At 43.7% G+C, this 27,789-nt stretch overlaps 1 protein-coding gene across 2 annotated transcripts in view; it reads left to right on the top strand.

The window, feature by feature from the left end:
• The window catches only part of Znf608 (zinc finger protein 608), a 107,097-nt gene that overhangs the window by 34,277 nt on the left and 45,031 nt on the right, over positions 1 to 27,789 (top strand). For both annotated transcript variants that reach the window (XM_032886203.1, XM_032886204.1), the window contains exon 3: positions 11,438 to 11,693. In XM_032886203.1, coding sequence (XP_032742094.1) covers positions 11,438 to 11,693 — 256 coding nt within the window. The remainder of the gene's footprint in view (positions 1 to 11,437; positions 11,694 to 27,789) is intronic.

Raw genomic sequence — 27,789 nt, 5'->3', positions numbered from 1 at the left:
CGCACTGAGTCTTTGGAACTTCTCCTGATGGTCTAAATTATCTTCTGAAATAAAACATATCTAAAAATATTTTGGAAATTTGAATGTCCAGAGAATGTGATTCTGTTAACACCTCCTCTGTCTGGGTGTCTATAAATAAGAGATATTAGTAAGTGTGAAAGGTTAACTAGATCGTAACTTTGGTTTTTTAATTTGCATTTGTGATTCATAAAGATCTTTTTCTTTTCTTTTTCTTTTTTTTTTTAAATTCTGGAGGTTCTGCTGTGGCATAGTTGTTACAGACCTTCAGAGTGCCATTTTATAGATGTTGGCAGTAGAAGACTGACTCCCCAGTCTTCACCTAGGGTTTTGCCCAGAATACAAGTTTTTAGAGGAGGGAAAAAAAAAATCACCCTTTGTCCAAATCTCATCAAACACCAGATTCTAAGTGGCTGTAAACATTGAACGTTACTTTAGCCACCTCAGCCGGTGACACATTAAACAGACGGTGAACTTTGCTGGACTTGGTGCCTTAGGGATCACTGGGTGGAGGACCACCTGGCAGGGGAGCATGAAACGGCTTGATCCCCACAGGTTTTGTGACTCCTCTTGAGATGACGGTCGCATTATCGTTTCTCCTGGCTGCCAAGGAGACACCACAGGTTGAGGTGTTGAGGCGTTAAGGGTTTTGCAAAGGCGGTGAGTCAGTGAGTGAGTAAGGAGCACTGACATTGAGTCATCATCTGCGCTGAGGAGACGGAAGCTCCTGGTCAGTGAGAGGACCACACACCACGAGTGGCCTGTAGCTAGAAGGGTGAAGTGATGGAAAGTGCTTGAAAATGCTAACAACCCTGTTCTTCTGGCTGGCGAGAGACAGGGAGACCTCAGCCAGCTCCTGGCGGTGTTGAACTTCGGACCTCTGACACCAGTTTCCTTTTAAATCGGGTCTTCTTTGCTTGAGGCCACCTCCTGATGACCAGGGCCATCATTCTGACCAGTCTCCCTTTCTTCCTCAGCTCTTTTGGGGTTTATTGGATTCCTTCCTCCTTCCTTACAGCCCTCCTTGAGAACCGTGTTTGAAATCATCCTCATCCCCCACCTTCTCAAGTCTTAGCTGTGTCTCTTCCTTGGAGTTCAGCCATGGCATCTTAAAACATAATAAATTTCCATCTCTCTCTCTCTCTCTCTCTCTCTCTCTCTCTCTCTCTCTCTCTCTCTCTCTCTCTCTCTCTCTCACACACACACACACACACACACACACACTATATAAAGTCCAATATGGGCCTTACCCAATGAGCCAGATGATTTTTCTATACCCCTACTTCAGAAGCTCACACCTTATTTTTTAGTTTCACAGAAACCCCTAGGTTCTCATCCTTGCCTGAGCTCTTAAATTCCCTCTTGTGCTTGCCAGCTCACAAAACTGTCAGTCCCTAAACTAAAGTAGCATTCAGGACGGCTTAGATCTATCCTAGCCTCTGATTTCTTCCTTAGGCCAAGTCCTCCACAGGTTTATAAATCCACCACAGTACACTCACTGCCCCGCCCCCTTGATGCTCCCATAATGCCTTGGGCTTAACTGACCATCTGAACCCTGACCATATTCTCTACTCTGCAGTGACTATTCATCTCTGCTGGAACAATGCTTGCCACATAGAAGCACCTGACAGACAGATACTGGATAAGAGGATGACTTCCCTAACAGTGAGGCAGCTCTCTTTAGCCACTCTTACAAAGGGGAGGGCATGGGGTCAATACACGGTCCTTTTGTCAGAAAAAGCAGGTCCTTATATTTTGACTAACTCTGCTGCTCCCCACAACTTGTATAGGGAGCTAAATAATAATCTTTCATGAGGAGCCCTCCTCCTCAGCTTTGGACTGTTAGTTCTTCTCTTCCTCCTCTTCTGTTTTTCTGAAACAGGTTCTATGGAACTAAGGATGACCTTGAACTCCAGATAGTCCTCCCTCCACCTCCCAAGCCCTGGGATGACAACATGTGCCCCTACATGCCCAGGTGCTTGTTTTTATTCAATGTGAAAAGCTTAGCACCATTTTTATTAAAAGATTAAAAAAAAAACCTGAGTGTGTTAGCACACACCTGTAATCCCAGTTCTTTAGAAGGTGAGAGCTTGAAGCTAGCCTGGGCTACACGTGAGTTCCAGGGAAATCTAAGGCTGAAGTGTGAGACATTGTCAACAGCAAATTGAGAGAACTTTTTTAATGACACCAGTGGTTTCAGTTAGTATTTTATGAATATTAAAGACTATAGCGGAGGCATCTCCTACCGTGGACGTTATTCTGTGGATAAACTTGCTCAGAGGATACTTAACATACTTTAGAAAAAAAATTGTTCTCACTCGGCAGAGACCTATTGGGTTTTAAAATCTGTTCTGTTCTCAGAAGGGAAAATAAGCTTGAACTTGGGAAATGCAGTTTGTTCGTGGAGGAGTTGTGTTATGGGTTTGGGGCAGAACTTAACCCAAGTATGAAGCCCTGGGTGAGTCTGACCCTCAGAAGCAAACACACATAGAGTTCATGTGATAGTGAACTTGGTAGAGGGCAGTTCAGACATTACTGGGAAAATTCACAACTTCTAATTTGTTTATTGTTCTTCTACCCCGACCCCCCACTCCCCGGCTTTCTCTTTTGTACTTCAGTTTCGTCATTTCTCAAAATCGAATAAGACTCACATTTGTCTTTGAGTCGAGGTGTGGTGGGAATGACTGTGTTGCAATATGTCCTTTAACACGGGTAGGCATTCGATACCAAGATACAAAAGGTCAAAACTCTTACCCTCTATGAGTTCTAAGCCTTTGCAAGACACTGCCTGAGGGCTTGAGGTGACTCAGATTTTTCCTTGTCCTTTGTCACTAGCAGCATATATTGTACAATGCAATATATTTTACAGGACTGCCTTCGGGTGGTTGGAAGAGATCACCTAACCTGGGTAGAGAAAGGATTTTAGTGAAGAACAGAGACAAGAGGTTTTTCTTCAAATAGACTTCCCTTTTTTCTTTTTAAGATTTATTTATTTATTTTATGTATATGAGTACACCGTTGATGCCTTCAGACACACCAGAAGAGGGCATCAGATCCCATCACAGATGGTTGTGAGCCACTATGTGGGTGCTGGGAATTAAGCTCAGGACCTCTGGAAGAGCAGTCAGTGCTCTTAACTGATGAGCCATCTCTCCAGTCCCCAAATAGACTTTCTTGTCCCTTCTTCCTTATCTATCCATCCTCTAAGAAGTAATATCCACATCTAGCAGGGTGACATGAGACGCGGCCATTTATTCCTCTCTTTCAACCTGACTTCATTAGAGTTTAGGAACCCTGAGTTCAGTTGAGTTGAAATTGACCCCTTGACTCCCACAGGTACCCCTTGCTGAACAGCATTAGAGTTCACTTCTGAGATGCCTTTGTAAAGGAATGGGAATGAGACTTAATTGGTTGAAACAGCATTTGGGTGGAACTTTTCCCCCCCGAACTCCACTTTACACCAAGGGATAGATAGTAAAAGAAAGAAGGCGGCTGTTCTAGTACCTGCCATGATCTCCACCACCTTTGCCTGTGGCTTGCTTTTATATTTTAAGAATCTCTGGAAACGATGCGAAAACCAACCATTGACTGCTACTATTCAGAGCACACCCCGCTCACTTTCAGAATAGACTGAGTGTCTGTGGCTCGGCAGTGGGGCAGACATTTATGAGAGAACCCGGAAGAGACTAAGCACATAACAACTCGTGGGATACGGGGGGAGGCTTCTTAAGACCAAATCTGTATGAAATCACATCCTGAGCATCTTTGAGGGGAGATTTAGTTTAGCTTCAAAAACAAAATAAAAACAAAACAAAAAAATGTAAAGCATTGGGCTGAGTGGTGTAATTACGCTGTCAGTGCACACTCATACCTTTGATGGCGCTTGGAGAAGAGCCAAGGCTAGACAAGGAACTTTAAAGACATGCTGCTGTTTAAGCATGTTTTTTTACATGTGCTTGTGCATAGGGACACTTCTGGGATGACTCCTGATGACAGTGACAACCCTGCCCCCACAAGCAACATGATAGCCTAGATTGTTGACATTCTGTGTGTCCAGCATTCTGTTTGTCTTGGCTGGAAATGGAAGCAGTCTTCCTGGCCCCAGGGACGAGAGCCATGGTTTTTGACTAGGTTTTCCCAGCATCTCAGCTACGGTTTCTCCCCTCGATGCTGTTGAGAATGGAGTCCAGGGTTTTTCATACATACTACTCTACCATGCAGCTATTCCCCACTGTTCAAGTGTATGTGTGTGTGCATGTGTGTAAGGTATGCGCACCTGTATGTATTATGTATATTGATTTGCTTCTGCATACCGTCTGAGAGGCCACAGAGGGTATTATGCTCAATCATTATCTACATCATTCCCTCAACACAAAACCTGAGCTAGGAGAACATCCAAAAAGCCCCAACCTATCTCTTGTCTGTGTATCCATCCTCCTCGACACCACACGTGTCGCTCAACTGTGTGTGGGCTCAACTGTGCCCAACATTTTTTCATGGATTTTGGAGATTCAAACTCAAGTCCTCTGCCTCTGGGGTTAGGGCTAGGGGTTCTGGAGAGATCACAGTATTTGTGTGGAAACATCAAACTGTAGGCGTTTAAATAACTCAGGTGCCTGGCTTCCTGTGAGCACAAAGGATAAGATAGTCCCTATGGAGAAGGCTTTCTCTCAGACTCAGGCTCTGTTTTACATTTAGAGCAGGTTGCTACTTTTGGTTGACCTTGGCCGGTGTAAATTCTGGCTTGGTTGCTCTCCCTGAGAGACCCTTCATCCTTTCTCATCTCTTTCTCACCACTTTGTGAAGAGCAAATGAAAAAAAAAATACCTTAGTGCACAATATAATCCTGCCTATGACGTCTGTCTGAAAACTATCCTAATCCCTTTATGTCGTGTGCGTTAAACAGTGGCTCAGAATGTGAACTCTTTCTACAAACAAGTCTAAATCAACAAGCAGGCAGGGCTTTTGAATTTTTAGCTCTGGATAATTTGCCCTCATGTTGGGGTTCTTGTGTCTGACTCTATAAAGTGGCAAAAGTGGAGATTCTGGGTTGGAGGCGAACGGGTCCCTTAAATCATTAGCATGAGTTTGCCCCTACCCCTTTATTTTTTGCACAGCAAGTCCCAAACCATAAATTGCATTGATCTTGTTTCTCAGAAGTGTCTACCACACTTAGCAGAGGCTAAACTAAGAATAATGACCAAAGCTGGCGCTGTTCTGGTTTGTCCACCGGAGATGGAAATTTAAACGTGATTAATTTTGGAGAGGAGATCAGGGTCTAAGGAACATGTTTTTAAGTCGACCCGACTTTGCTAATGCAACAGTGACGTCAGTCAGCAGCTGTCTAACACAGATTTGCTGCCATGGCATCAATGGTCACCTCCAAAAAAGCCGGGATTTCTACTCATGGCAGAGCAGTCTTCTGCCTAATGCGTTTTAAATTAAGAGGTGACTGTGGGCAATCTAATAAAACAGCCAAATACCAGGATATGAAGAAAATATGAGCCTTAAGTACCCATGCCCCAGCATGCTCAGAGAATCAAAACATTGACTCTGTGCAAACTGAAACACCACTCCTCCCGCCTGTGGCGGTTGGCAGTCTGAGAATCCCAGGATCGAGGGGTTAACGGCAGGACCCGTGTGGAGATTTGTGAGAACAGATGGCAGAAACCTAGGTGCCTTGTCAGGGTTCAACCCCGATGCAGGCCAATAGGAGTGGGGGTGGGGGTGGGGTGCTCTCTGCTGTAAGGATGCTCCTCTGTGGGAAGCCCTGGGCTCCTTTCTCAGTCCTCCAAGGCAGCACTCGCTGGCTGTCTCCTGTAGCAGAGCCACGTGGATGTGTCTTTGTTGGTTCAGAGTGCCTGCTGCATTGCCCCTCAGCCCAGCCCCGGAGACCCCTCTGTATTTGCTTTGCGTTTCCTGGTAGTGCAGACCCACCCTGGCTGACACAGTCAAATGTTGGATGATGAAAAGCAGCCACCAGCCTTCCTGGCTCATCAGCACTCAGGAAGCCCTTGAAATAAGGTGAACAGAGAAAATATTGCCAGGACCTCTGCAGGGTCGTCCCCCCTCCCCCCACCGCGCGCCCCTAGCCCTCTGATTACATACACTAAGTGCTGGCTATCTGTGGAAATAACCTCTTCCCCGCCTCCCTCCACCCCTCTGCTACGGATTCCCTCCGCCCCCTGCTCTTAGGCTCTCTGGCGTGATAAATAGCCAAGGCTACTGCACAGCGTGCACCAACACCTGGGAATAATCATGCAAAAACAACAGTGAGAGACTGCGGCGCGTCTGTTCTTGACATTAACTTTCCTCAGTTTGACAGGCTGCCACCACCAGCTGTTAGACTTACGAGTCTTTTTCCCCCCTGCCCCCTCCACCCCCCAGATGGCTGCTTTCCTCTTTTGGGCTTTAATAGGTTACATCAGTGTCCTATCAAGATGACAGACAAGAGCTTTGACCAAGGAACCCTTGCTATAACTGGCCAGTACTTTTACACCCCCCTCATCCTTAATTTTCCGCTATTAGTGGCATGTAAGCCCAACCTCTACCCCGTGAGTTTTAAATGAGGGCTTAGCTTATTGGAAGTGCGTTTCTTCCCCAAAAGGTATGCAGAGTTGTCATTCCTGAACTGCTTTTTGTACTAAAGCCTAACCTTTGGCCTTTAGGACCAAAGCACTCATCAATTTCCCTTCGCTCGGGTCTCAGATGTCTTTGCCTTGATGGCAGCACTGGCTTCTACTTACTGTCCTACACCCTGAATTAAGGTTGTGTGTGTGACTCCCTGTCCCGTCATCTAGGGACTATTTGTGGTTCTTTTTTCCAGATGAAGGCAAGAGTCACATAGAGATCCAGTGCCCTGCCTGAGCATCCACAATGAGTAACTGAGCTAGGTTTCCAACTCTAAAGACTATATTGTCTGCACCACACTGCTGATCATGAGTGTCTCACCTCTACACTCTTCCCTTAAACACAGCTCTGACTGAAGTTGTCATTTCAATTCATTTATGATTAATTAGCATTGACTGATTCTCTTGATGAAGCTTGTTAGCCTTGGGGGGTAGGGGCTCAGGCCCACTCTTTTTTTTTTTCCTTTCTTTTCTTTGCCTTTTTTCCCATTTCTTCCTTTTTTGTTGTTGTGTGTTGCTCAGGGTTTAGGAGTAGTAGCTCTTTAGTGGATGTGGGGTTTGGTCAGGAGCAGACTTTTGTGAAGGCCGTGTGAGAAAAGGCGCAATTGGAGATTGGAAGACTTCTTGGCAATCCGGGGCTCATCAGGACCTGGGACGCTCTGATCTTTGCTGGGATACTATGAAATGGGTGTGGAACGCAGGAGCTGCCAGGTGCCAGTGTTTGAAAGAGCCCATGTTTCTCCAGGCAGAGCTTCTCTGGGTTAAGCCCCCTTTTCTTATACTTTTAACACATTTCAACCAAACTTAGCTATGTGTTTAGAGGGGATTACAGATTTATGTTAAATATAGTAGCATATGAAAGTAGCTTTGTAAGGTTGTGTGTAGGGTTTAGATGGCTGTGATATTCAGACTAGGGGATCTGCTACTCCTTAAGACATAGTATTTACAGAGATGCGCCAGTCTTAATCCAACTCGTGCGGGTGTTGGTCATCACTTAATACCTTGTTTTGAACAGTCCCCCATGCCGAACATTCCTTTTGCATGAGCGCTCTCAGTTTTCCTTGCAACCCAGTGGGTGCAATGACCATTACTACCCCATTTCTTAGATTCTGATCCCGATGTTAGCTGTCATTAACTTGGCATGAGTTGGTAGAGCCAGGACTTGAACCCGGGCCTCCTGTTCACAGAACCCCTTCAGCTGCCTTGCTCAGAAGCTGCTGCCCCACAACAGACAGGCCTGTGGAAACCGTGTGCAGTCTCTCTAACCTAACAAGCTTCGTTGGCTGAAGAAATTATGGCCTCAGTGTAGATCAGTGGCCCGAGAAATAGCTCAAGTGGAATCGATCTATTTGTATAACTATTGAGGCAGGGTGTGGGTCTTACAATCCCAGAACTAGGGGAGCAGGAGAATGCACGGATTGGAGGCAGATTATTCTGTCTAAGGAGACCCCGTCTCCACAAATACTAAATGAACTTTAATACATCCTTTAAGATCCTGCTCATGGACATCGTATGCCTGCTCTGTAACACCATGACATAAATGAGAGAACTGGAACCTTCTCAGAGGACCATTTCCACCAGGCATCATCTGGTAGAAATTCCTGGCCATATTCTCTGAACATTCCTCTCTGTTTTAGTCTCCTGGGCTAGGTCATTCTCTTGTGACTGTCCTACTGCCAAGTGTTCTCTCCTGGCCTGGCTGACATCAGAACTAGCTTATTGTTCTCGCCCAAATGTGGGACATGAGTTTCCCTAGAATTGAGTGGGCTGGTCTAGGTAGCCTCCTTGCTGGAACATTCCATGATGGCCTCAGCCAATGTTTCGAGGCACAGACACACAGAGCTGCACGTGGTTGATGTGAGGAATGTGGGCTCCGTGAAGTGCCATTCCCAGTCCTTTGAGCTAATGGAAACTCAGATTCTTCTCTAAGCTCCTAAGTGTTTGCAAATAAGAGGACTGCTTTTTGAAAATATCAAATCTGCCAAATAAAACACTCTGGGAGTGACTATAATTCCCACCTGAAAGCCTTCTTTCCATTTGGTGACCCATAGGGAGGAGGACCTGCGGAAGGCCACATGGGTGGTCTTTGTGCCCCACCTCTGTAGGACTCCTAGGGCTGTGGGAGAGAACAGTTCTTCTGGAAACAGCAGTAATGGGTTCCATAGGAAAAGAGAGAATACTTCACTTTGTCCAGCAAAGATTTGCATATTTGAGATTATATTACCAGGTGTTAAGGCCTTTAGATGATTATCATTTTATGAGTAAGTTCATATTTATCGTCAATCTCTGAACCTTCTTCATTCCCTTGTTTTCCTTACATTTGAATTGTGTTCATGAAAATAAGCACGATTGGCTTTTTCGGATGCCTTTCTTACCAGGAAGTCCAAATTCTTCAGGAATTTGAATTTAGGGTCAGGAGTGTCTCACAGTAAGTAAGAGCATAAACTGAGTCTGCCTCAGACCCTGAGTTTTGGCCCCCCAGCAGCAGCAGCAGCAGCAGCTCCACAGGAAAAATTTCAAAGGAAATTTGAGTTTTGGAATTATATAAATATCACAAATATTATAGGGTGTGTCCGATCTGTCTCTAAGTGAAACCGAGTTGAATTTAATGCAGAAACAAGTGTAATAAGGTTTGCATGCAACATTGGGAGGCTGAGGAATCCATTTTCCGATTAAGGAATGTGGACTTTAGTTAGAGAGGTTAAAGGATTAGGGAGGGTCACAGACTAATTAGCTTCAGGTCTAGAGCCAAAGTCCTAGTGTGAGCGCATGCTGCACCCAGAAAGGTCCTGTTCATGGTCCACTGGGTCCTTGCCTTCAGAATCCAAACCACGGCTCTCCCAGACTCCTCATTTTCCACACATCAACTCAAGAGTCTTTGTTCTCAGTATTAGTGTGGACTGTGAATCAGGTCACCTGAGGCTATTTTCAGGAAAGTGTTCCCTATTTGTCCTTTTAGCATCAAACCATCGCCTCATGATTTTTTAATTTGGTAGTGATTCTGATCTCACAAACAACTTTTTATCTGCATTAAAGACTGTAGTTGGGGTTCACGCCCTCTCTCTCTCTCTCTCTCTCTCTCTCTCTCTCTCTCTCTCTCTCTCTCTCTCTCTCTCTCTCTCTCTCTTAATTTTCTTCCAAACCCGTTTCCTCTTTATCAGGCCCACTTTAAACCGGAACTTGCTGCGCGAACTTTGACCCACATTAAGCAGCAGTAACTCGAAGGCATAAATCACCTTATCTAAGACTTGGCCCTGCTGAGGGCTTTTCTTTCTGGTATTGTGCGATGATGAGGATCAGGAATGCAGAACAATAAAAGGCATGGAGCAAAAGAAGTTTTATGGCAGCTTTGAGAGCAGGAAATTAAGTTTCTTTAACATGCAGATGGGCGAAGGGCTGTTCTCTGGCATCTAGAGTAGCCTCAGAGGAAGGAATGCCAGTTTGTCCTTTTAGGTGGGATGCAATTGGTAGAGGGTCCTCTGGTCCTTTCATCAGAGCCCACCCAGCCTCTGTCATTTAAGGAACACAATTTCTCATCCGACTCTATTGAAATACTTTTTTTCCCCCTTGCAACAAAAGCCATGTAATATTAAATCTGTAGCCAAAGACTGCAAAGTAGACATTATGAAGCAAGGGATGTATGCACAACAGATGGAGTTTTACTAGGTCAACCATCTGTGTGTCCTCCTTAACATTTACTGTTTGCTAACCCAACTGATAGCAAATGCAAGATGCCATTGTCTGTGCACAGTGCATTGGTAATCCTGAGTCCCAGTATACAGGTGTGTCCCTCCCTGTCCTCTTCTCAACCAACGACCTGTTTCCAAGGTCAAATCAGTGCTGTTCAGTAGCTGTGCATGAGCCAAATAAATGGCTGGCTATGTGTCTTGTACATACACACGAGCTTTGTTTTCATCCCAGCTGAGCATCTAAACTGGAGAAGAACACCTCTGCTGCCTGTCTAGGGGCGCCAAGGGGGACATTGTTGGACAGCTAAGCCTTGTCCTTGGCTGCCGATCTCACTTCTTTTGGGTTTTGAGATGGGGCTGCCAAGGTTTGGTCAAGCTCCTCATTTGCCTTGATAAGATGAGCCACTGAAGGCTTTGTGGTTTGGAGAGCTCAGGTTATGCTGATGCCAGGCACACACACACTTATTTATCCTCTTTATGAATTCCTGCTAAACTTCACGCTAGAACACTTAATTAGGAATTGGTTCTTAACACAGGCTAATATTCAGTTTATGTGCTTCAGTGTGTATAATCAAGTTATAAATTTTATGTATTCAGCAGAGTAAGTTAATATATTTTAGTACTGATTTAATTCATTATGCTTTATAAAGTACTCTGAGAATAATTGTAAGTCCATCTCCTTTATTTAAATGTCCAATAACATAGATGTTGTTGTTTATTAGTATTTATCAGAGTTTCCCCTTTTAGATAATGTTATAATCTTGAAAAGGAGGTTCCTATATGAATGGGAAGGAGTGTTAATTTTACAGAAATTTTCCATTCATGTTTCCAGAGACTAAAAGGTGGTCCATTGGTGAATTTAGAAGGCCTGCTTCTCCTTCAGGAAGCTAGCTCTCCCCTCTTCACCTTCTTGGACTTGAAAACACCAAAATGCTCATTTCTGTTCGCCTTCTATTTTGGCACCATGAAAGCACTCCAAGCCTATGATAATTGCAAATGGAATGTGGGATGAGGGTCTGTTCTAGAAGCGATGTAAGCAGATTGCATTACAGAGAACTCCCAGAATGCATCACCCCTGCAGTAAGCCTGTCTGTCTTTCAGGTTGACCCCCTGTTTACAGTGCCGGCACCACCGCCGCCGATTGCCAGCAGTCTCGCACCTCAGATTCCGCCCTCCTACTTTTCCCCATCTTCATCCAATATTGCAGCACCAGTCGAACAGCTTTTGGTTCGGACTCGGTCCGTGGGTGTCAATACGTGTGAAGTTGGAGTAGTGACAGAGCCAGAGTGTCTTGGGCCCTGTGAACCTGGGACCAGTGTCAATTTGGAAGGGATCGTGTGGCATGAAACAGAAGAAGGTAAATATCATTTATTTTTATTTATCTCCCTCTGCCCTCTTCTCCATGATGTGTCTCTGTTCATCTGTGAGGGGAATTTATTTTTCTTGTGCTTTGAGAGGGCAGAAAGTTGGTTTGTAGGTTCTCTGACTCTTGGGTTACACAATGATGCTTAACCGTCGTGTGTGCTTGGCTGCTGTTACCTGAAAGATGAGTCAGAGCCTTAAAAAGTCTTCTTCATACTGGGGGCTCGCATGGAGGATCTGTGAGACTTGGGGTCAGAAGCAACTGTCTCCTAAAAGGTATCAGGGAGACAGAGCTCAAGTTCATTTTATTTGTGATACGCCAGCCAATCTGTCTGTTTCTATGTTGCGGGGTCTTACATTTATCTACCTACCCACTGAATCAAACAGTGCCCCTTGCCAGTAGTCAGGGCCATTGTCATGATGCAGCTCAGAGCTAATGAAGCTAAGGTTAAAGGCTTAAGGCCCAGTTGAGCCAGTCATCTCTACTGTGTCCTCAGACAGAACCTTTCTTGCCCCTTAACTCAGCAAGATGATTGGCAAGTGCAACCCATTAGTCACCAGGGAAACGCAGCCCTGGGAAACTGGATGCCTCTACCTCCACCTTTGGGAATATAACTCAGTGTACCAGCCATGCGGATAGTCCACGTCAGGTCGCCATGTCTCATAGCACATGACGCGGGGCGTGCCAAGTGGCATGCATCACTAACAGGTCAGAAGGTAGAAAAGAAGCTCCCAGAATGCTCCCAGGGAGCAGCCCGCACACTGGTTGTTTCAAGAGGAACATTGGAAAATGAACATGGGGAACCTTTCTCCCCTTTAAGCTCGGTTGGCCAAGGACGTATTCCTCTGAAGGCTTTATTGCTGGACAGAGTAGTAGCTCTGACTGTTTTAAGAAGGAAAGATTGGAGAAATCTGTGAATTCCACTGTAACATTATATGTATTCTTGTATGGTTTGGTTCTTGATAAATAATTTAAAAACAAAGATTGTAGCCAGTAACGAAGAAGAAAGAATTAATTATACAGTAAAAGGGACTGAAAATAGCTATGGCATTAGTTCTTGTTTGTTTAAATAGAAATGATACCTAAAGTTCAATTTGGCTTTAGAACTTTTTTTTTTCCATCTTCTCTATCTTTGCATTTTAGCTTGGGTTTGCTGGCACTCTGAAAAGCCACTTAATGCAATACTGTGAGAACACAGGGCTGGGAGGTGATGCGAGAGCAGAGAAATTTAATCTTTTCTTATCCTGCCTGTTTGTTTAGGACCCACTTCCAAGACCAAGGGCCAGTTATATCAAATTCTAGGCCCCAGCCCTCAGGCTGTATGGTTTTCCTCCCTAGGGTTCTCCCTGTAGAGCAAATGGTGGTCGTGGTGGGGGGTGTTCAGGCTGATCCTTCTTCTTGTGGAAAGAGAATCAAGACATGAAAAACATCACATATAATTAGTTACATAAAGATTTTCAGCAACAGGGGTAAAAAAAATGATTTGAAGAAAATACGAGCTAACTTTCATAAACTTGAGATTGATATTTCTTGGAAAATTCACTCATTAAAGTGAGTCGCTGTCTTCCTGGTTCTTAATGGGTTTATTGCTTGTCATGATTTTATTTATGTAAGCGTGGGATAGGACAGGCTTCCTGCGGTGTAACCTCACTGGGTGGTAGATGTTATAAAATTAGCCGCAAGCTTTCTGGGACAGTTTGGGTTATTTTTCAGTTTGCCAAGAAGTCTGTTTAGTTTTGACTTTTAACCTTGGCCTCTAATAAAAGTGGATTATTTGGAGCAGAGGTTGTTGCGGGGTTGCGTGAATGAATAGCCAAAGAAGTCCATACATTGAAGCAGAATCCAGATACTCTGACCCTGGATTTAAAGAGCTTGAAGATACTGGTTTAATAGTATACAAATAAAGAAAGCCATAGAACTTTCAGCTCAGCCTCTAAAAAATGATTTTTTTTTTTAATTTTAAAAACCTTTTATTTTTGAGACAAAACTTCAGTCTGTATTAGAGTCTGAACTCATCATGATCCTCTGGTCTTCGCCCTTCTGAGTGCTGGGGTTCCCAGCATGTGCCACCATACCTGGTGATCTCCAGAATTGGATAGAACTGGCTTTCTATGCCTCCACCCAGTCATATCTGTGGATGTCTCTGCAGTCTCATGGCTAGAGAATCAAAGCATAGTAGCTGAGCATGGGCAGACCCAGTCTCCTCACCACCTCACACGTCCAGGACAGGGCACGTGCGGATGTCTCCTGTGGTGCTGTAGAATGTAAGGCCTCATCTTTACGCAGGCCTGTGTCTTAAGATGTGTATTTAATATACACCCATTTTCAAGAAGCTTAATTTACTTTATTTTTTTCTCAGTACAGTGTGCTGAAGGCCGTGTCCCCAATTTAAAAATTCAACTCAAATGACTCTCCTTTTCAGGAAAAGTAAAGATATTTGGAGGCAATTAGTCTGCAGAGCTCAGAGAGGAGGGACTCGGGCACTGAGGAAAGGGAAGGGCAAAGAAAGATGCGAGAGTTTGTCCTATGAGGTTTGACAAAAGAAACAGGTGCTTACCCTCACACTTGTGACACTGTCAGGTGCCATGAGCTGAGTCATATCCATTCCTACCACCATAGAGAGTGTTACACACACACACACACACACACACACACACACACACACACACACACCCCAAACATAATTTGATAGTGTGGAGATTGTATATGCCTATGTTTTAATTTGATGGTGCATTTGAATCTCAATAGTTCATAGTCATAGTCTTCACGGGCTATTGGATAGTTTTGCAGTCTCTTGGAGGTGGTAGATATAGAGACTGGGCTGGACATTGGGTTAACTATTTAGCTGCCTCCTGAATTTGGAAACCCTCGTTAGGCTTGGCTTCTGTTTAGCTAGTCTTCACTTCTCCAATTACAGCCTGTAAGTGAATTTCTGGTTGTTCAAGAACCAAGTTGTGCATGGAAATAAAGTGTTAATAGTGAGGTTACTTCTGGAAAAAATTAACAGGCTTCAGCCCGTGCTTAATAGGAGAGAAAAACTATTACTACATGTGTGTGTTTGCTTATTCTACTCTGATCTTTCTTCTCTAAGGTGAACGTTTAGGAGCCATGATGGATTGTACGAAATGACTCACAGATGTTGGAGGAATTTCCATAGTATTTCATTCGTGACATTTGGGACACACATGCCTAAAATATAAGAGTTTGTTTGAAAACTTGCTCTTAAAAATGGGGGGGAAATTGGTGAATTCAGCATTGTGTGTAAATACATGTGTTGAGCTTGGCTTTAGGAGTCTTGAATGTTTTTTTTTTTTTAGCATTTTTTTAAGTGGGGGATTTTCAACAATTTTTATTTATTTTTAATTGTGTGCATGTGAGTGCATCTGTGGGCATGTACACAAGAGCACAGGTGTTTGAGCAGGCCCAAAGAGGGTTTAGATTCCCAGAGCTCGAGTGATAGGTGGCTGCATTGCAGGGCACCCTGGGTGTGGGTGCTGACAATTGGACTCATGACCACTGATCCAGCTCTCCAGCCCCTCAATCATGTTTCTTATTGGGCCTTTTTTGGGTAGGTGGCCATCCATGGGAGAAAAAACTCAGTTCAGCTGTGTCCATTCCTATAACAGCCCTTCCCCTTCCCCTTTAGTTTTCTTTCTTCTTTTTTTTTTTTTTTTCCGGAGCTGGGGCCCGAACCCAGGGCCTTGCGCTTGCTAGGCAAGCGCTCTACCACTGAGCCAAATCCCCAACCACACCTTTAGTTTTCTAATGGTTAACTGAGTACGGCCAAGGGGAGAAAGGAAAACTGGCATTTGCCAATGACAGCCTCTTGAACATCTACAGACAGATGAGCTCTCGGCACTGTCCTGTTGAACCAGTGAGAAAGGAATAGGTGCCTTTCAGACTCATATCACCCTGGATGTGGGTATTGAGCTGGTTTGGTTAATGACCTGCCATTGGTGGTGGAATATTCCAAACGTGACTGGGGAAGCATGGGAGAGAAAGGGAGAAAGAGAGATGCTAGGTCCTTTCCAAGTTCCTCGATCCTTTCTCTTTAAGGGAATTTATGTATTCATTGTCTCAAGTACTCAAGCATAAAATGAGCCAGGGCCACTTGCCTTTGCCCAATGGTTGATAATGTCTACCAGGATACTGAAGAATGGCAGGAGAGCATAGTTGTTCAGTTAGTAGTGAGGGCTGTGGGAAGCCTTGAACATCTAGATGAACCAGAGAGGATTTGAAGGATAGCCCTCACAAACAACAAATTGATACCACCTTCCAATTATATTGGCACCTTCCTGTTGAGCTCTCAAATGAGCCAGGCACTATAAGTTTATTCCTTTGTAGTTTCTGCTGAATTACTTTTGAAACAGCCCAGAAACCAATGATGATGTTACTGTAGCATCTATGCTGGAGAAGGTGGATCTCTCTTGCAGTTCCAGCAATCTGTAGTCAGACAGAAAGAACATGAGCCCGAGGCCAGCTTGGGCTCCAGAGAGATCCTGTCTACAAACAAGCAAGCAAGCAAGCAAACCAACCTTGCTTAGATCATCAATGGGAAATTTCCTAGGAGACAGCGGAATACCAGTGGCTCACTGAGTGTGACTATAATAAGACAGAATCTATATGACAGAATATAATAATGATAATATATAATATAATAATATAATAAGACAGAATATATATGACTATAATAAGGCAGAATACGAAAGGAAGAACGCCATATAGGAATTTCTTTACCTTGTGTTCTGTGTCTTTACTTTCCAATGGGGGTGGGGCTTAGGAAGTGAATATTTTAAAGGTAATTAACTGGAGAAATAAATGACTTTTTTTTAAAACCACTAGAGACACTCGTAAATTCTGCTTCTCTTGGATCTCCCAAGTCATAAATGTGCTATGTGGTGAGTTTCAAGATAACTCATTAACAGGCAAATGATCTGCGTAATTGAGGATAGTCTAAAATACAGTTATGATTCTTATTCTGCCGTATTCACTTTACTGATCCCACCACTTCCAACAGAACATTTCTTTTAGAATTCTGATTAATTTGAGAAGAGATTACGAACTAATCCAGGCTTACACCATGTTTGCTGCGACTAAGCATGGAGTATGGGCGATGCGTTGCTGGGTGAGAAACTGTTATTGAGGTTCATAGCTGTGTTGTTATAAACTTGTCTGTGATTCACGGGGGCATGAAATGACACTGTTGACTTGCATGCTTCATTATCCACTCTCATTACTGATAACCACGCTGTCACTGGAAACGTCGAGCTAGCCAGTGGCTGGAGCTGGTGACCAGTGCTCGGTAGAAATGTATCAGCTCGTGTATTTGTCAAAAGTAAATAGTACTTTAATTACTATACCGATAAGAAAAAGGGTCTAGTCTTGAATTTCAACCACCAGGTAGGTTTTGAGGGGCCGAAAGAACTAATTATTATAATTTGTCCCACTACGTGTACTAGCCATGAACTTTTTTGTCGCCTTCGTTGCCTGACAGTGAGAGTGAGATGGTCTCTTGAAAGTCACCATCGCTGGTAGCAGAGCAGTGCAAAGCTTGTATCTTCCAGAGTGCTCGCATATTCATGTGGAAAGGAAACCCACATCAAAAACCAAAGAGTGTGTTCACCAAACACAAACCATGAATTTATTCTGGTTATTCTGAGAGCAGGGTTATTGTTTTGTTTTTGAGAGAGTCTTACTAAGTTGTCCTAGGACCAAGCCATCCTCCTCCTTTCAGCTAAGTAGCTGGAGTTTCAAATGCAAATCACTGGGTCCATCCAACATCTTTAAATGAAGAAACCGTTTGCCATGACAACAGACCTCTGGGAAGTGCAGTTAATGCTGTTCTGCTGAAGTAATGTGGCCACGCCTTGGACACAGTGAGGATTGGACTGCGTGATTTGTTAGAAAGGCCAAGTACCTTTCCTGTTATCTAGAAATATGAATAAGACAGTGCGTTCAAGTAGAACCCTGCTTCATTGTTTTAGATCAACATTTATTTTTTGGTTATCGCTAGCCGTCCCTTGGCGGTGGCATCTGGTGTTAAGTAATGAAGCAGAAGTCTTGAACTCATTCAGAAAAACATTTGAAAACCCTTTCTGTAGCTTCATCTCAAAGATAAACTTCTATCTTTGAATATAGAACTTCAAGCGTTTTAAAGTAAATTTTTCTTGGGACTTAGGTATGAGAAAAGATGTAAGGTGTGTGTATATGTAAGTGTGTGTGTGACTGAAGTATTTTTTTTCCCTAAAAGAAGGAATTTATATAAAGAAAATTTGAAAGAGTCTTAATGTTACAGTGGCTTTGAACTGGATACATTTATAATTAGAAAATGGTAATCAGCTCACTATTAATAGCTACTGACTCTTCTAGATAGACACATCAATTGAAGAATTTCATTAGTCCTTCCTTCCTTCCTTCCTTCCTTCCTTCCTTCCTTCCTTCCTCTTCCTCCTCTTCCAGTTTTTGAACCTTTATTGAAATATAATTAACACAGCGTGCAGTCTGTCCATTGAAGGTGTGATCATTGTTTTTTCTCTGCATTAGAGCTAGGGAAACATCATGACAATTAATCTAAAAAGGTTTTCACCACCCCAAATGAAAGCCAGGACCTTTCTCCTCCTGCAAGTGATTTTTTTCATCTTTGTTCTTGACTCTCGGCTGGTTTATGGATGAACATGTAGGGTTTTGGGTAAGACAAAAGGTTGGTTCAATAAGCACTTTCACTATACCTGAGCATTGATCCGGGACTGATTTCACTTAAACCAAAGAAAGCCCCCTTGTCATCATCCCCATTCCAATAGAGACTCGGAACTCAGTTGGCTTGTGCCAGGTAGCATACCTGTCGAGTGGGAGAGCCTGAATGCGAACCCTTACGCGTTTACACTCTGAGACCCTTTTCCTTTACAATGCCTCTCCCTTCTGCCTCTCTACTGCCTTCCATGGGAGTTCTCTGGGAGTATGGTGTGGTGTCTGGAGACTGAGTGTGAAGTGTGAAGAGAGAAGAGTTTCTTTGTGTTTCATGAATCTGATCTTGGCAGTCATTTTCAAACGTCAGCTGGGCTGATGTGTACACACTGTCCTTTTCAGTTCCACTGTCCTGCAAGCTACTTAAGGGTGTATCAGCCTCTCTTTCAGTGTTGGATCCTCTATGCTTGACTAGAACAAGCCCAAACACACAGATTTGTTGACTGTTGAATAAATTCATGAAGCAAAGTGATACCCACTAAATACCTCTGTGAGTTGGAGTCATGGAGTTTTCTAGCCAGGAAAACTATTTTTGGTCTGGACAATGAAAAATAACATCAGAAATACCTTATTGTTGTTTTTTTTTTAAACAAATGTTGAAAAATCAGATTTAAAAAAAAATAATTCAGCTTCTAACCTTGCTATTTTACTTTATTAATCAGAAGCAAAAGAAAATATTATCAAGATTATTCATTCAGGGATGGTGACATAGTTCAGAAGTTAGGGGCACTTTCCTCGAAGACGTAAGATCTGAGTTCCATCCCCACGAACCACAAGTTGGAAGGAGAGGGCTGAATCTTGGAAGTTGCCCTCTGGCCTCCCCATTCAAGTCACGGCATGCCCATCCCCCCATACGTACATAATACACATACAAAATAAACAGATAAATGCAATAACCTATTCATTCATTTTTACCCTCAAAATGTTTTTTTTTTTAATTTTCTGATTATAAAATGACAATAAACAGGATTCTGAATGGGTTCATGTAGGGCCACTTGGGAGTAAAGGCAAAATGTATAAAACACTATAATTATGTTCAGATGACTCTTAGTATGTCAGTTAACTTTCTTGTTAAGATTGTTAGCTACAGAGAGACGTTGTGTATGAGTCTTTAGAATAGAGCCATCTCTCAAGGTTTATTACATCCAGCATTAACTGATTTCACACATGACGTCACACATGACAGGAATCACCCTTCATTTTTATTATCCACTGTTCCATTAAGAAAAATTTCTACATCATGACACAGTAAAGAAAGAGGTTGTGTGTGTGTGTGTGTGCGTGCGCGTGCGCGCACAGACAAAACTACCAGGAGATCCTGACTTTAGTGGTATGGGGTAAGTACCCGAAATGTGAATGCTATCTTTTGATTTCTATATAATAATTGCTATTCTGGCAGACCTAGCAGTGCATGCCTATGAGGGCAGTGCTCTGTCATTTGATTTACATTTTCTGGATGGTTAGTGGCGTTGGGCACCTTTTCATGTACTTGTCAGCCATTTTTCATGCTTTTAGAAGAAATGCGCACTCACGTCTTTTGATAATTCTGTGAAACACTGATGGATCAGAGGTTTTTACTCCAGATCTGAAGGCTCTTGTGTTGTTCCTTTGTTGGTCAGATACAGGTTTCACAGCAGCTCTCTTCCAACCCTGCCCCTGTCTTCTCTCCCCATCACTGCCTCTTGCTTTGAGGAAGCTGTTAGCTTTATGCAGCCTCACTAAACTGTTTGCTCTTTGCTTCCCACTGGAACAGCGTTTTCCTTCTCGTTCAAAAGAATAGTTGAGCTCAGATACTAGACACGCTTTCTAGGACAAATGTTTAATAACACGTTCATTAAAAGATCTCTGTCAAACTGCCTTTGCCAAGTGATTGGGCCATTTCTGAATTCCCACCAGGGATGAATCAAAGCTCCTGTTACTCTACACCCTTTAGTATTTAGTATTCTTAAGTTCTGACTTTTGACCCATGAATGAGCATCTTGTTTTGGGAAGTTCCTATTCACCTACAGGATGCTGGGGTAGAGCCTGCTTCATGGTCACATTCAGCATCTGTCTGTCTTCTGTGATGGTTTGTGTCTTCTAACATGGTTGGGCCATTCGAAACACTAGTTTGTTTTCTTACTACTTAATTTGAAGAGCTCTTTGCCTATGGCAGATGACAAATATTGTCTCCCAGTGCAGAGCTTGTCTTTTACTCCTCTGACAATGGTTCTGTCTCTCTCCTCCTCCCCCCTTCCTGCGTCCTCATCCAATTCATTTAGATTTCTTCTAAGCTACCTTTCAGTTTTATAGTTTTGCACTTCCACAGAGGTCTTAGTCCATATTGAATATCGTTGTGGAGGTTATGAGACATGCGTCTAGATGTTTTTGTACAAAGCTGATGTAGCACCTTTCTGTATCTGTCGCCTTTGCTTCGTTGTCAAAGATCAGTTACTATATCGACACATGTCTATGCCTGGGCGCCATTATGGTAGAATGCCTTTATTCATTTCTGCCTAATGCACATGTGAGTTCGCAGGCATGCCATGGTGCACATGTGGAGTTCAGAAGACAACACGTATGAGTTATCTCTTCCCCCAGTGTGTGACTCAGGGGTGAAATTCAGGTTGTCAGGATTCCATGGCCAGCACCTTTTACTGCTGAACCATCTGGGCAACCCTGCGTTTTAAATGTTAAATTCCACTTGTTTCTGACTGAGATGGGATGGGAGGGGGTGACTGCCTTTTGTGCCCTGTGCCTTGGTTTATTGTTACATGTACAGTGCTATGTTGGATGTGGCCTCCCCATCCCCCCTCCTCCTCCCTCCCTCCTCCCCCTCCCTCCCTCCCCCTCCCTCCTCGTTACATACAGCTGGGCATTATAGCCCACATATTTAATCTTAGCAGTCAGGAGGCAAAGGAAGGCAGATCTCTTGAGTTCAAGGCCAGCCTGATCTACAGAATGAGGTCCAGAACAGCCAGATCTACACAGGGAAGAGAAACCCCACGTGCTTCTGGCTTCTGTGTCTGTGCATGCGCGCGCGTGTGCGCGCGTGCGTGCGTGCGTGTGTGTGTAAAATATTTTCTACTATTTTTAAAAATTGTTTTAACATTAAAAAAAAAAAGACTAACTCTCCCTGCTCTTTGTTTGGATTTAGGGACAGGTGCTGTGCTTGCTCCCGCCTATTTTAGTCAGCCATATTGTTACAGTACCTTAAGTGTAGATTCCATGATGTTTCTAGGAGAGTTTTAGAGCAGGCCTCCTGATGCTCGGGCTCTTCCAGTTTCCTGAGCGTGTAACCTATTCTGCTGTTTCTAGAGCGTTTCCTAAGATGGGCGTGGTGATGCATGACTGTGATCTCAGCACTTGAGAGTCTGGAGTGGGAGGTTCATGAATTCGAGCCTATGCTACACGCTAAGTCTATGTTTCAGAGAGAATGCCACCTTTTCCTTTCTAAGAATCAGTTTTCATTGATATGGAATATTCTGCAGAATAGATATAATTAGTTTAGTGCTTATTCACACCAGTTCCAAGCTTTAAATGAATGTAAGCTCATAGGATGACGCATCTTTATGTAAAGGAGGGAGGTGCTCATGGAATCACAGTGCTGGGTAGGTTTTCAAGAAACTGATTGCTAAGTCTATAAAAACAGACATTCGTGATGTGATACAGTAGGACACATGTTTTAACTCCTTTGCGGAATGGACTGGACCAGAGTGGATGCCCAGGATGAAAAGAGGTGAACACTTTTCTCACCCAACATAGCTTTGGACCCCTTCATTTTAATAACAAAGGGGATTCGGCTCCAAGTTCTGTATCTAATTCGTGATGCCAATGTCCAGACGATTTGGTCTCTGCCTCAGTAGAGGCCTTTGTTCTCTATCATAGAAAGGTTTGGCTTTGGCCTCTGCTTCTATCTAGAATGGCGTACATAATACCCCATTCCACATGGAAAGGGAAGGAAGTTAAAAGGGGCTGTCAAACACCAGAGATTCACACCCACAGTGAGGAAACACTAGTTCATCTTCCAGTTCCCAGAGCTCCAACCACTCAGGCTTGTCTTCCCAAAGTCTCTTTGCTCGGTTCTGTTTCCTTAAAGGTGGACCAGATATTCATAGACAATCTTTCGTTATACACATTGTTATTTGACATACTCAAGCAGTGTACAGATTTGTCTCTGTCACATCTATGCCTTGTCCCTCTGGCTGCCTCCTATGCTTCCTCTCATAGTGTCTCCTCCCTTGACAGATAGATCTGTCAGGGTACCTTTTACCAGCAATGTCAACCAAAGCACCCCCACATGCCCTCCTTCTCCTGCATTCCTGTTCAAAAAGAAGCTTGGCTGGTATTCCCTTGGCAAAGGGAAAATAAGCCATAATATGGCAGAAGGCATATCCTAGGTTCCACATAGCTGTTCTCAGCAAAGAAAATTGCAGGAATTAGACTCATGGGCACAATTGCAGACTATCTCGCAGAGTCTCACACCCATTCAGGAGACTCAAGAGAGGGGCAGATAAAAAGTGCAGCGAGGTACGCAAACCCCTGATTGCTCATTTGATTACATCTTATAACCTAATGGTAAATTGAGCAGTCACACGCATGTTCGTATTTATATTTTTCATTATTAAGCCTCCCGACTCAGTAAGTATCTGAGGCACTTTTGTGGCATTTCAGTCTCTGAAAGGTGCCTCCTGGCTCTACATGACATAGGACACACTTGGTAGGTCTATGCCCTTAAATGCTTTTGTCAGGGAAAGGGGGGGTTACCTTATTGTTAGGGTTTGAGTCTGCCGATCCCCTGCCGAGCTCACACTTTGAGCAATTGGTTGCCAGATGGTAATTTCATTTGGGGAAGGTACAGAATGTTTGGATCGTAGTTGGCAGGTTTGAGACACTAGGCCTGAGGCTTGAAAGACTATGCAGGTCCACAAATTTGGTGTAACACTCTCTCTACTTCCTGGTTGGGCTCCCATGTGAGGAGTCCATGCTGTCACTGCTGTGAATGTTGTCTTGCCTTCCTTACTGCAATGGACTGAAGTCCCCCAAAACCGTGAGTCAAAATGAATCCTTTTAGACTGAGTGGCTTCCTTTGGGTATCGAGTTACAGCACTGAGCAAACTAATTCACACTCATGAAGCTCTATCCATCTAGTTAGTCTCATGCTCTAATGTGGAAGACTCTATAACAAAGCTAATTCTTTTTATATATAATATTTTATTTAATTTTTTACTCTTATACATAGCTTTTGATCATATTTACACATACCTCCTCCTCCCAGACTCACCCTTTCAGCTTCATGTTTTCTGTCCCCTCCCCTACCCCACTTTCTTTCTAAAATCCACTGAATCCAATTTGGACTGCCTATAAACCAGTGGTCCTCAACCTATGAGTTGTGACCCCTTTTTGGGGGGGTGTCTAATGATTCTTTCCCAAGGGCCACTAAGACCATTGTGCATATCCGATATTTATATTGCAGTCCATAACCATAGCAAAATTACAGTTATGAAGTAGCAACAAAAATAATTTTATGGTTGGGGGTGCATCACAGTATGAGAACCGACATTAGGAAAGTTGAGAACCAATGCCCGTAGACTCGTGGGTATGGCCATCCTTTGGAGTATGACCATCTACAGAGGCCACAGTCTTTAGGAAACTGACCCCCCCCCACCAGCTGTGAGTAAGCCCTTCAGGTATCGATGGATGCTCATGTCCCCTTACCCCTACCTCAACGGACTGCTGACTATTGGTCTTATACAGATCTGATGCAGGCAATCACAGCTGCTTCCGTTCATGAGAGCAGCAACCTCATTTCCAGAAGACAGCCTTGATCCTATGTTCCCCAACCTCTGATTCTTAAGATTATTCCAGCTCTACCGTCTATGATGGTCCCCAAATCTTGGAGGGGAAGAGCATTTTAACAGAGTAGCAGAACATCTACATAAAGTGACTACTGGCAGTATTCTTTTCAGACTCTCTCGTTCCTAACTGAAGTAATTAATCTTCTCTGGTTGTGAGTGTGTGGAGGAATATAACTAGTTTTTAAAAACTGCCAAAAAGCAAATAAACACTTTCCTGTCTGTTAAGGTTTTGGCTGAAACATGGGAACTCAGTTTGGCTTCTAGAGAGAAATGTTTTTTAAATTTAATATTCACTAAATATTTTTATAAAATACCCCAAATGTAGTTTTCATCTATGTGCGTCATAACAAGAAAAATAAAAACAACGATGCACGTTCCTTTCCTCGGAGAAGAAGCACCGCGTGTTCTCCTAGGCTGGCTGGAGGCTTGGATCCTGCCAGCTCTTCAGAAGCTCCCACATACATCATCTGCAGTCTGTGTTTGCCCATGTAGACGTCCACTGACAGACAACTTTTGAAGTCCCTTAAGTCAAGAGAGCTGGCTAAGAACATTTAACATGTCTCACTTCACTGGCGCAGCAGCAGAGACCAAACAAAGGCAGCTCTCCTGGGTTCCTCAGCTTCCTGAAGAGAGGCACTCACTTCTCAGAGTGTGAAAGCACGCCTATTCCAGACAGCGCCAGAAGTTAGTCTCTTCTTAGCAACACCTTTCCTGTATATGTATGGAATGATTTCTTTTCCTAACAGATGCCTCAGGGTAGATACTCAAGTTGGATGGAAATGGAACAGGGTCAGTTACCTTGATTTGAAGTTCTTGGAACCTGTCACCAAGGTGGCTGCAGTAAGATGATTGTATGAGAGGTGTCTTACTTTCAATGGATGTTTGAGTACTCAAGGGCAGACTAAGTAAGGCTCCTCTAGACAGGATAGCATCAGAAACACGGAACTCTCTGTAGCCCCTGCTTGATAGAAAGACTGGAAGGCAGTGTATCAGCTTGGGAGGGTTTTGTTGTTTGGTTGGTTGGTTAGTTTTGGTTATGGTTTTCAATTCAGAGTGGGACTTGGAGAATAAGGGGTCCATTTTTGAAGAAAAAAATGTTGGGACCTACTTAAAATTATGTTGACTGACATGAATCTTCAATGACTTAGGAGAAGAGTATTGTCTCAAACTCCCCAGTCCGTTACTCGAAAATTCTTGAATTGTACACCTTCCAAGAGATCTCATTTTATGTCTGGCTTATGGATTAACTATCTTCTTGAAATAAATGTAGTCAGTTGGGCTAGTCCCCCTGAGTCTGCAGTTTCTTGCAAGCAGCAGGTTTTCTAAGTATGGAATTTCAACGAAGCATATCATATGTCGGATGTAATTGTTAAGTCTGCGAGACTGATTTAACATCCCCACCTTTATTTTCTTGCATTGAAGAAAATAAAGCAGTGTGGGGAATTTATGACCCGTTGTGCAGTCAAGACAGGATCCAAAAGAGAATTTAGAGTCACAAAGTTCCAAGGCTTTCGTGATGGTTTGTTAGGAACCTATTTATCCTGCTTGCTTACCTACACCTACCCCAGAGTTCCTGGAGAGGGTGGGCTGGACCATACATGAATGAAGAGTCAGCGACTGCAGCTAAGCCTGATCCCTGGGAGCCCAGTTTTGGGTTTGCTGATGAGGAGTTAGGGTTCCCCTCTAGGGTTGCTACTTCGCCTGACCACCCTCATGAGTAGAATCACTATATTTTACTTGGCCTGTGGGGAATGCAGATAGCCTAGCAAGGGGTAGGTGGTCCCTGTTTACTGTGGGAAAATTGTAGGTTTATGCCGAAGGACCACTTTGCAGAAGAGATTTGTCGGGGAGCCTGATTTTGTGTTCTTCGGCGATGAATTCTGGCAGCCCAACTTGTTATGGTTCAGTGTTTGATGTCGTGCTCTCTTGTATTTCCTTCTAGTCATTAATGAAAAATGATTGGAGGGTAACAGGAGCGCCTGGTCTGTTGGTGAGCATAATCACACTGATTGGAGTGCAAAATGGAATCAGGGCCGTCCCTCCAAGGCAGTCAGAGCCTTCTCCCCACTCTGTGCGGATCTCTCTCTCTCTCTCTCTCTCTCTCTCTCTCTCTCTCTCTCTCTCTCTCTCTCTCTGTGTGTGTGTGTGTGTGTGTGTGTGTGTGTGTCTGTGTCTGTGTCTGTGTCTGTGTCTATATCTCTCCATTATTTTTAAGTCTGACAGTAAGTACGAAGGCAGACATAAAACATGGCTGCAAATTGTGGGCCTTCATGTCGTGTGATGACTGTGCAGAAGGACCGTTTTACACTTCATAGAAGATGTTGGGTTCGTTAAGACCTAAAGGGGCATGATTCCATAGCTCAGGAAGCAGCTACAACATTTTTGATTTATTTGTTTTTTGTCTCGTTATCTGTAATCTATTGTCTCTTCATCTAGCTTTATGGCAGACTCCCTCAGGGTCCTCAGTAATGAAATACTGATACCCTAGACACACACTTTTTGGGGAAAGATGGTAGGTAATCCAAGAGGAAAAAAAGTAAACGAAGTGACAAAGGTACAAACAACAGACGAAAACTACGGTGACAGAATTGACGCAGTTCTAGGTAAGGATAATAAGCTGGTACCAGAGTAGGTTGTGAGGGTTCATACTTAGAACCTCAGCATTTGGGAAGGCTGAGGCCAGAGGACTGCCATGAGTTTGACACCAGACTGGGTGCATAATCAGTTTGAAAGCAGCTACACTGATGATAGCCTGCCTTAAAAAATATGGTAGGATTGGAAGACCAGGTTGGGGCCTCACCTCATCCTTCTGTCACGATGTGCTACATAAATATCTGCTTGTACTTCAATGTATTCCTGTTGCTTCCTCTGCTCTTGCAAACATGATGGACCCCTCCTCTTCTGTTTGACATCGGACACATTTTTTGTAATTCAAATGAAAAAGATGGGGGTCAGACACGCTTTGGGACTTGGGGGGATTAATAAGATATACTGAATAAAAGGAACCCGAGATAGCAGTACTGGCTTGGGTGTCAAACCCACTGCTAGGTTTGGTGGTATATGTTTCTAATTACAACCCGTAGAAGGTTGAGGCAGGAGGATTGTGAGTTTAAGGCAGGTCTGAGGTACCCATGACTGAGAGAGACAGAGACACGCAGAGGGAGAGAGGGAGGGATAGAGAGAATGAGAATGTGTGCACAGGCTACAGTCTCACTGCTCAGCTCTCACTGCTCAGCCTTAGCTGTTTTCCCTTGGCCTTAGGCCTGGCTTTCCTCATCTATGAAACAGAGTGGATTGGAGTGCATGATCTTTTTGGTAGGAGTGAAGGTCCTACAGCAAAGGAGTGTAATGATCTTGGTTGTCCACACCAATATCATGCCAGACTTGATGGGTTCTGTGGAGAATGCTTAGCAGATCACTCCAGTGGCATTACTCTTAAATATCTTCTGGGCTAGTGACATGTGCTACACGGGTAGGCTGGATTTGCGTCTTCCTGAACTGACATTTCT

Source organism: Rattus rattus, chromosome 15 (genome assembly GCF_011064425.1).
Source record: "Rattus rattus isolate New Zealand chromosome 15, Rrattus_CSIRO_v1, whole genome shotgun sequence".
NCBI classification, from domain to species: domain Eukaryota; kingdom Metazoa; phylum Chordata; class Mammalia; order Rodentia; family Muridae; genus Rattus; species Rattus rattus.
Note: the sequence above shows the minus strand (reverse complement) of the source record. Positions and strands in the feature narration are given on the sequence as shown.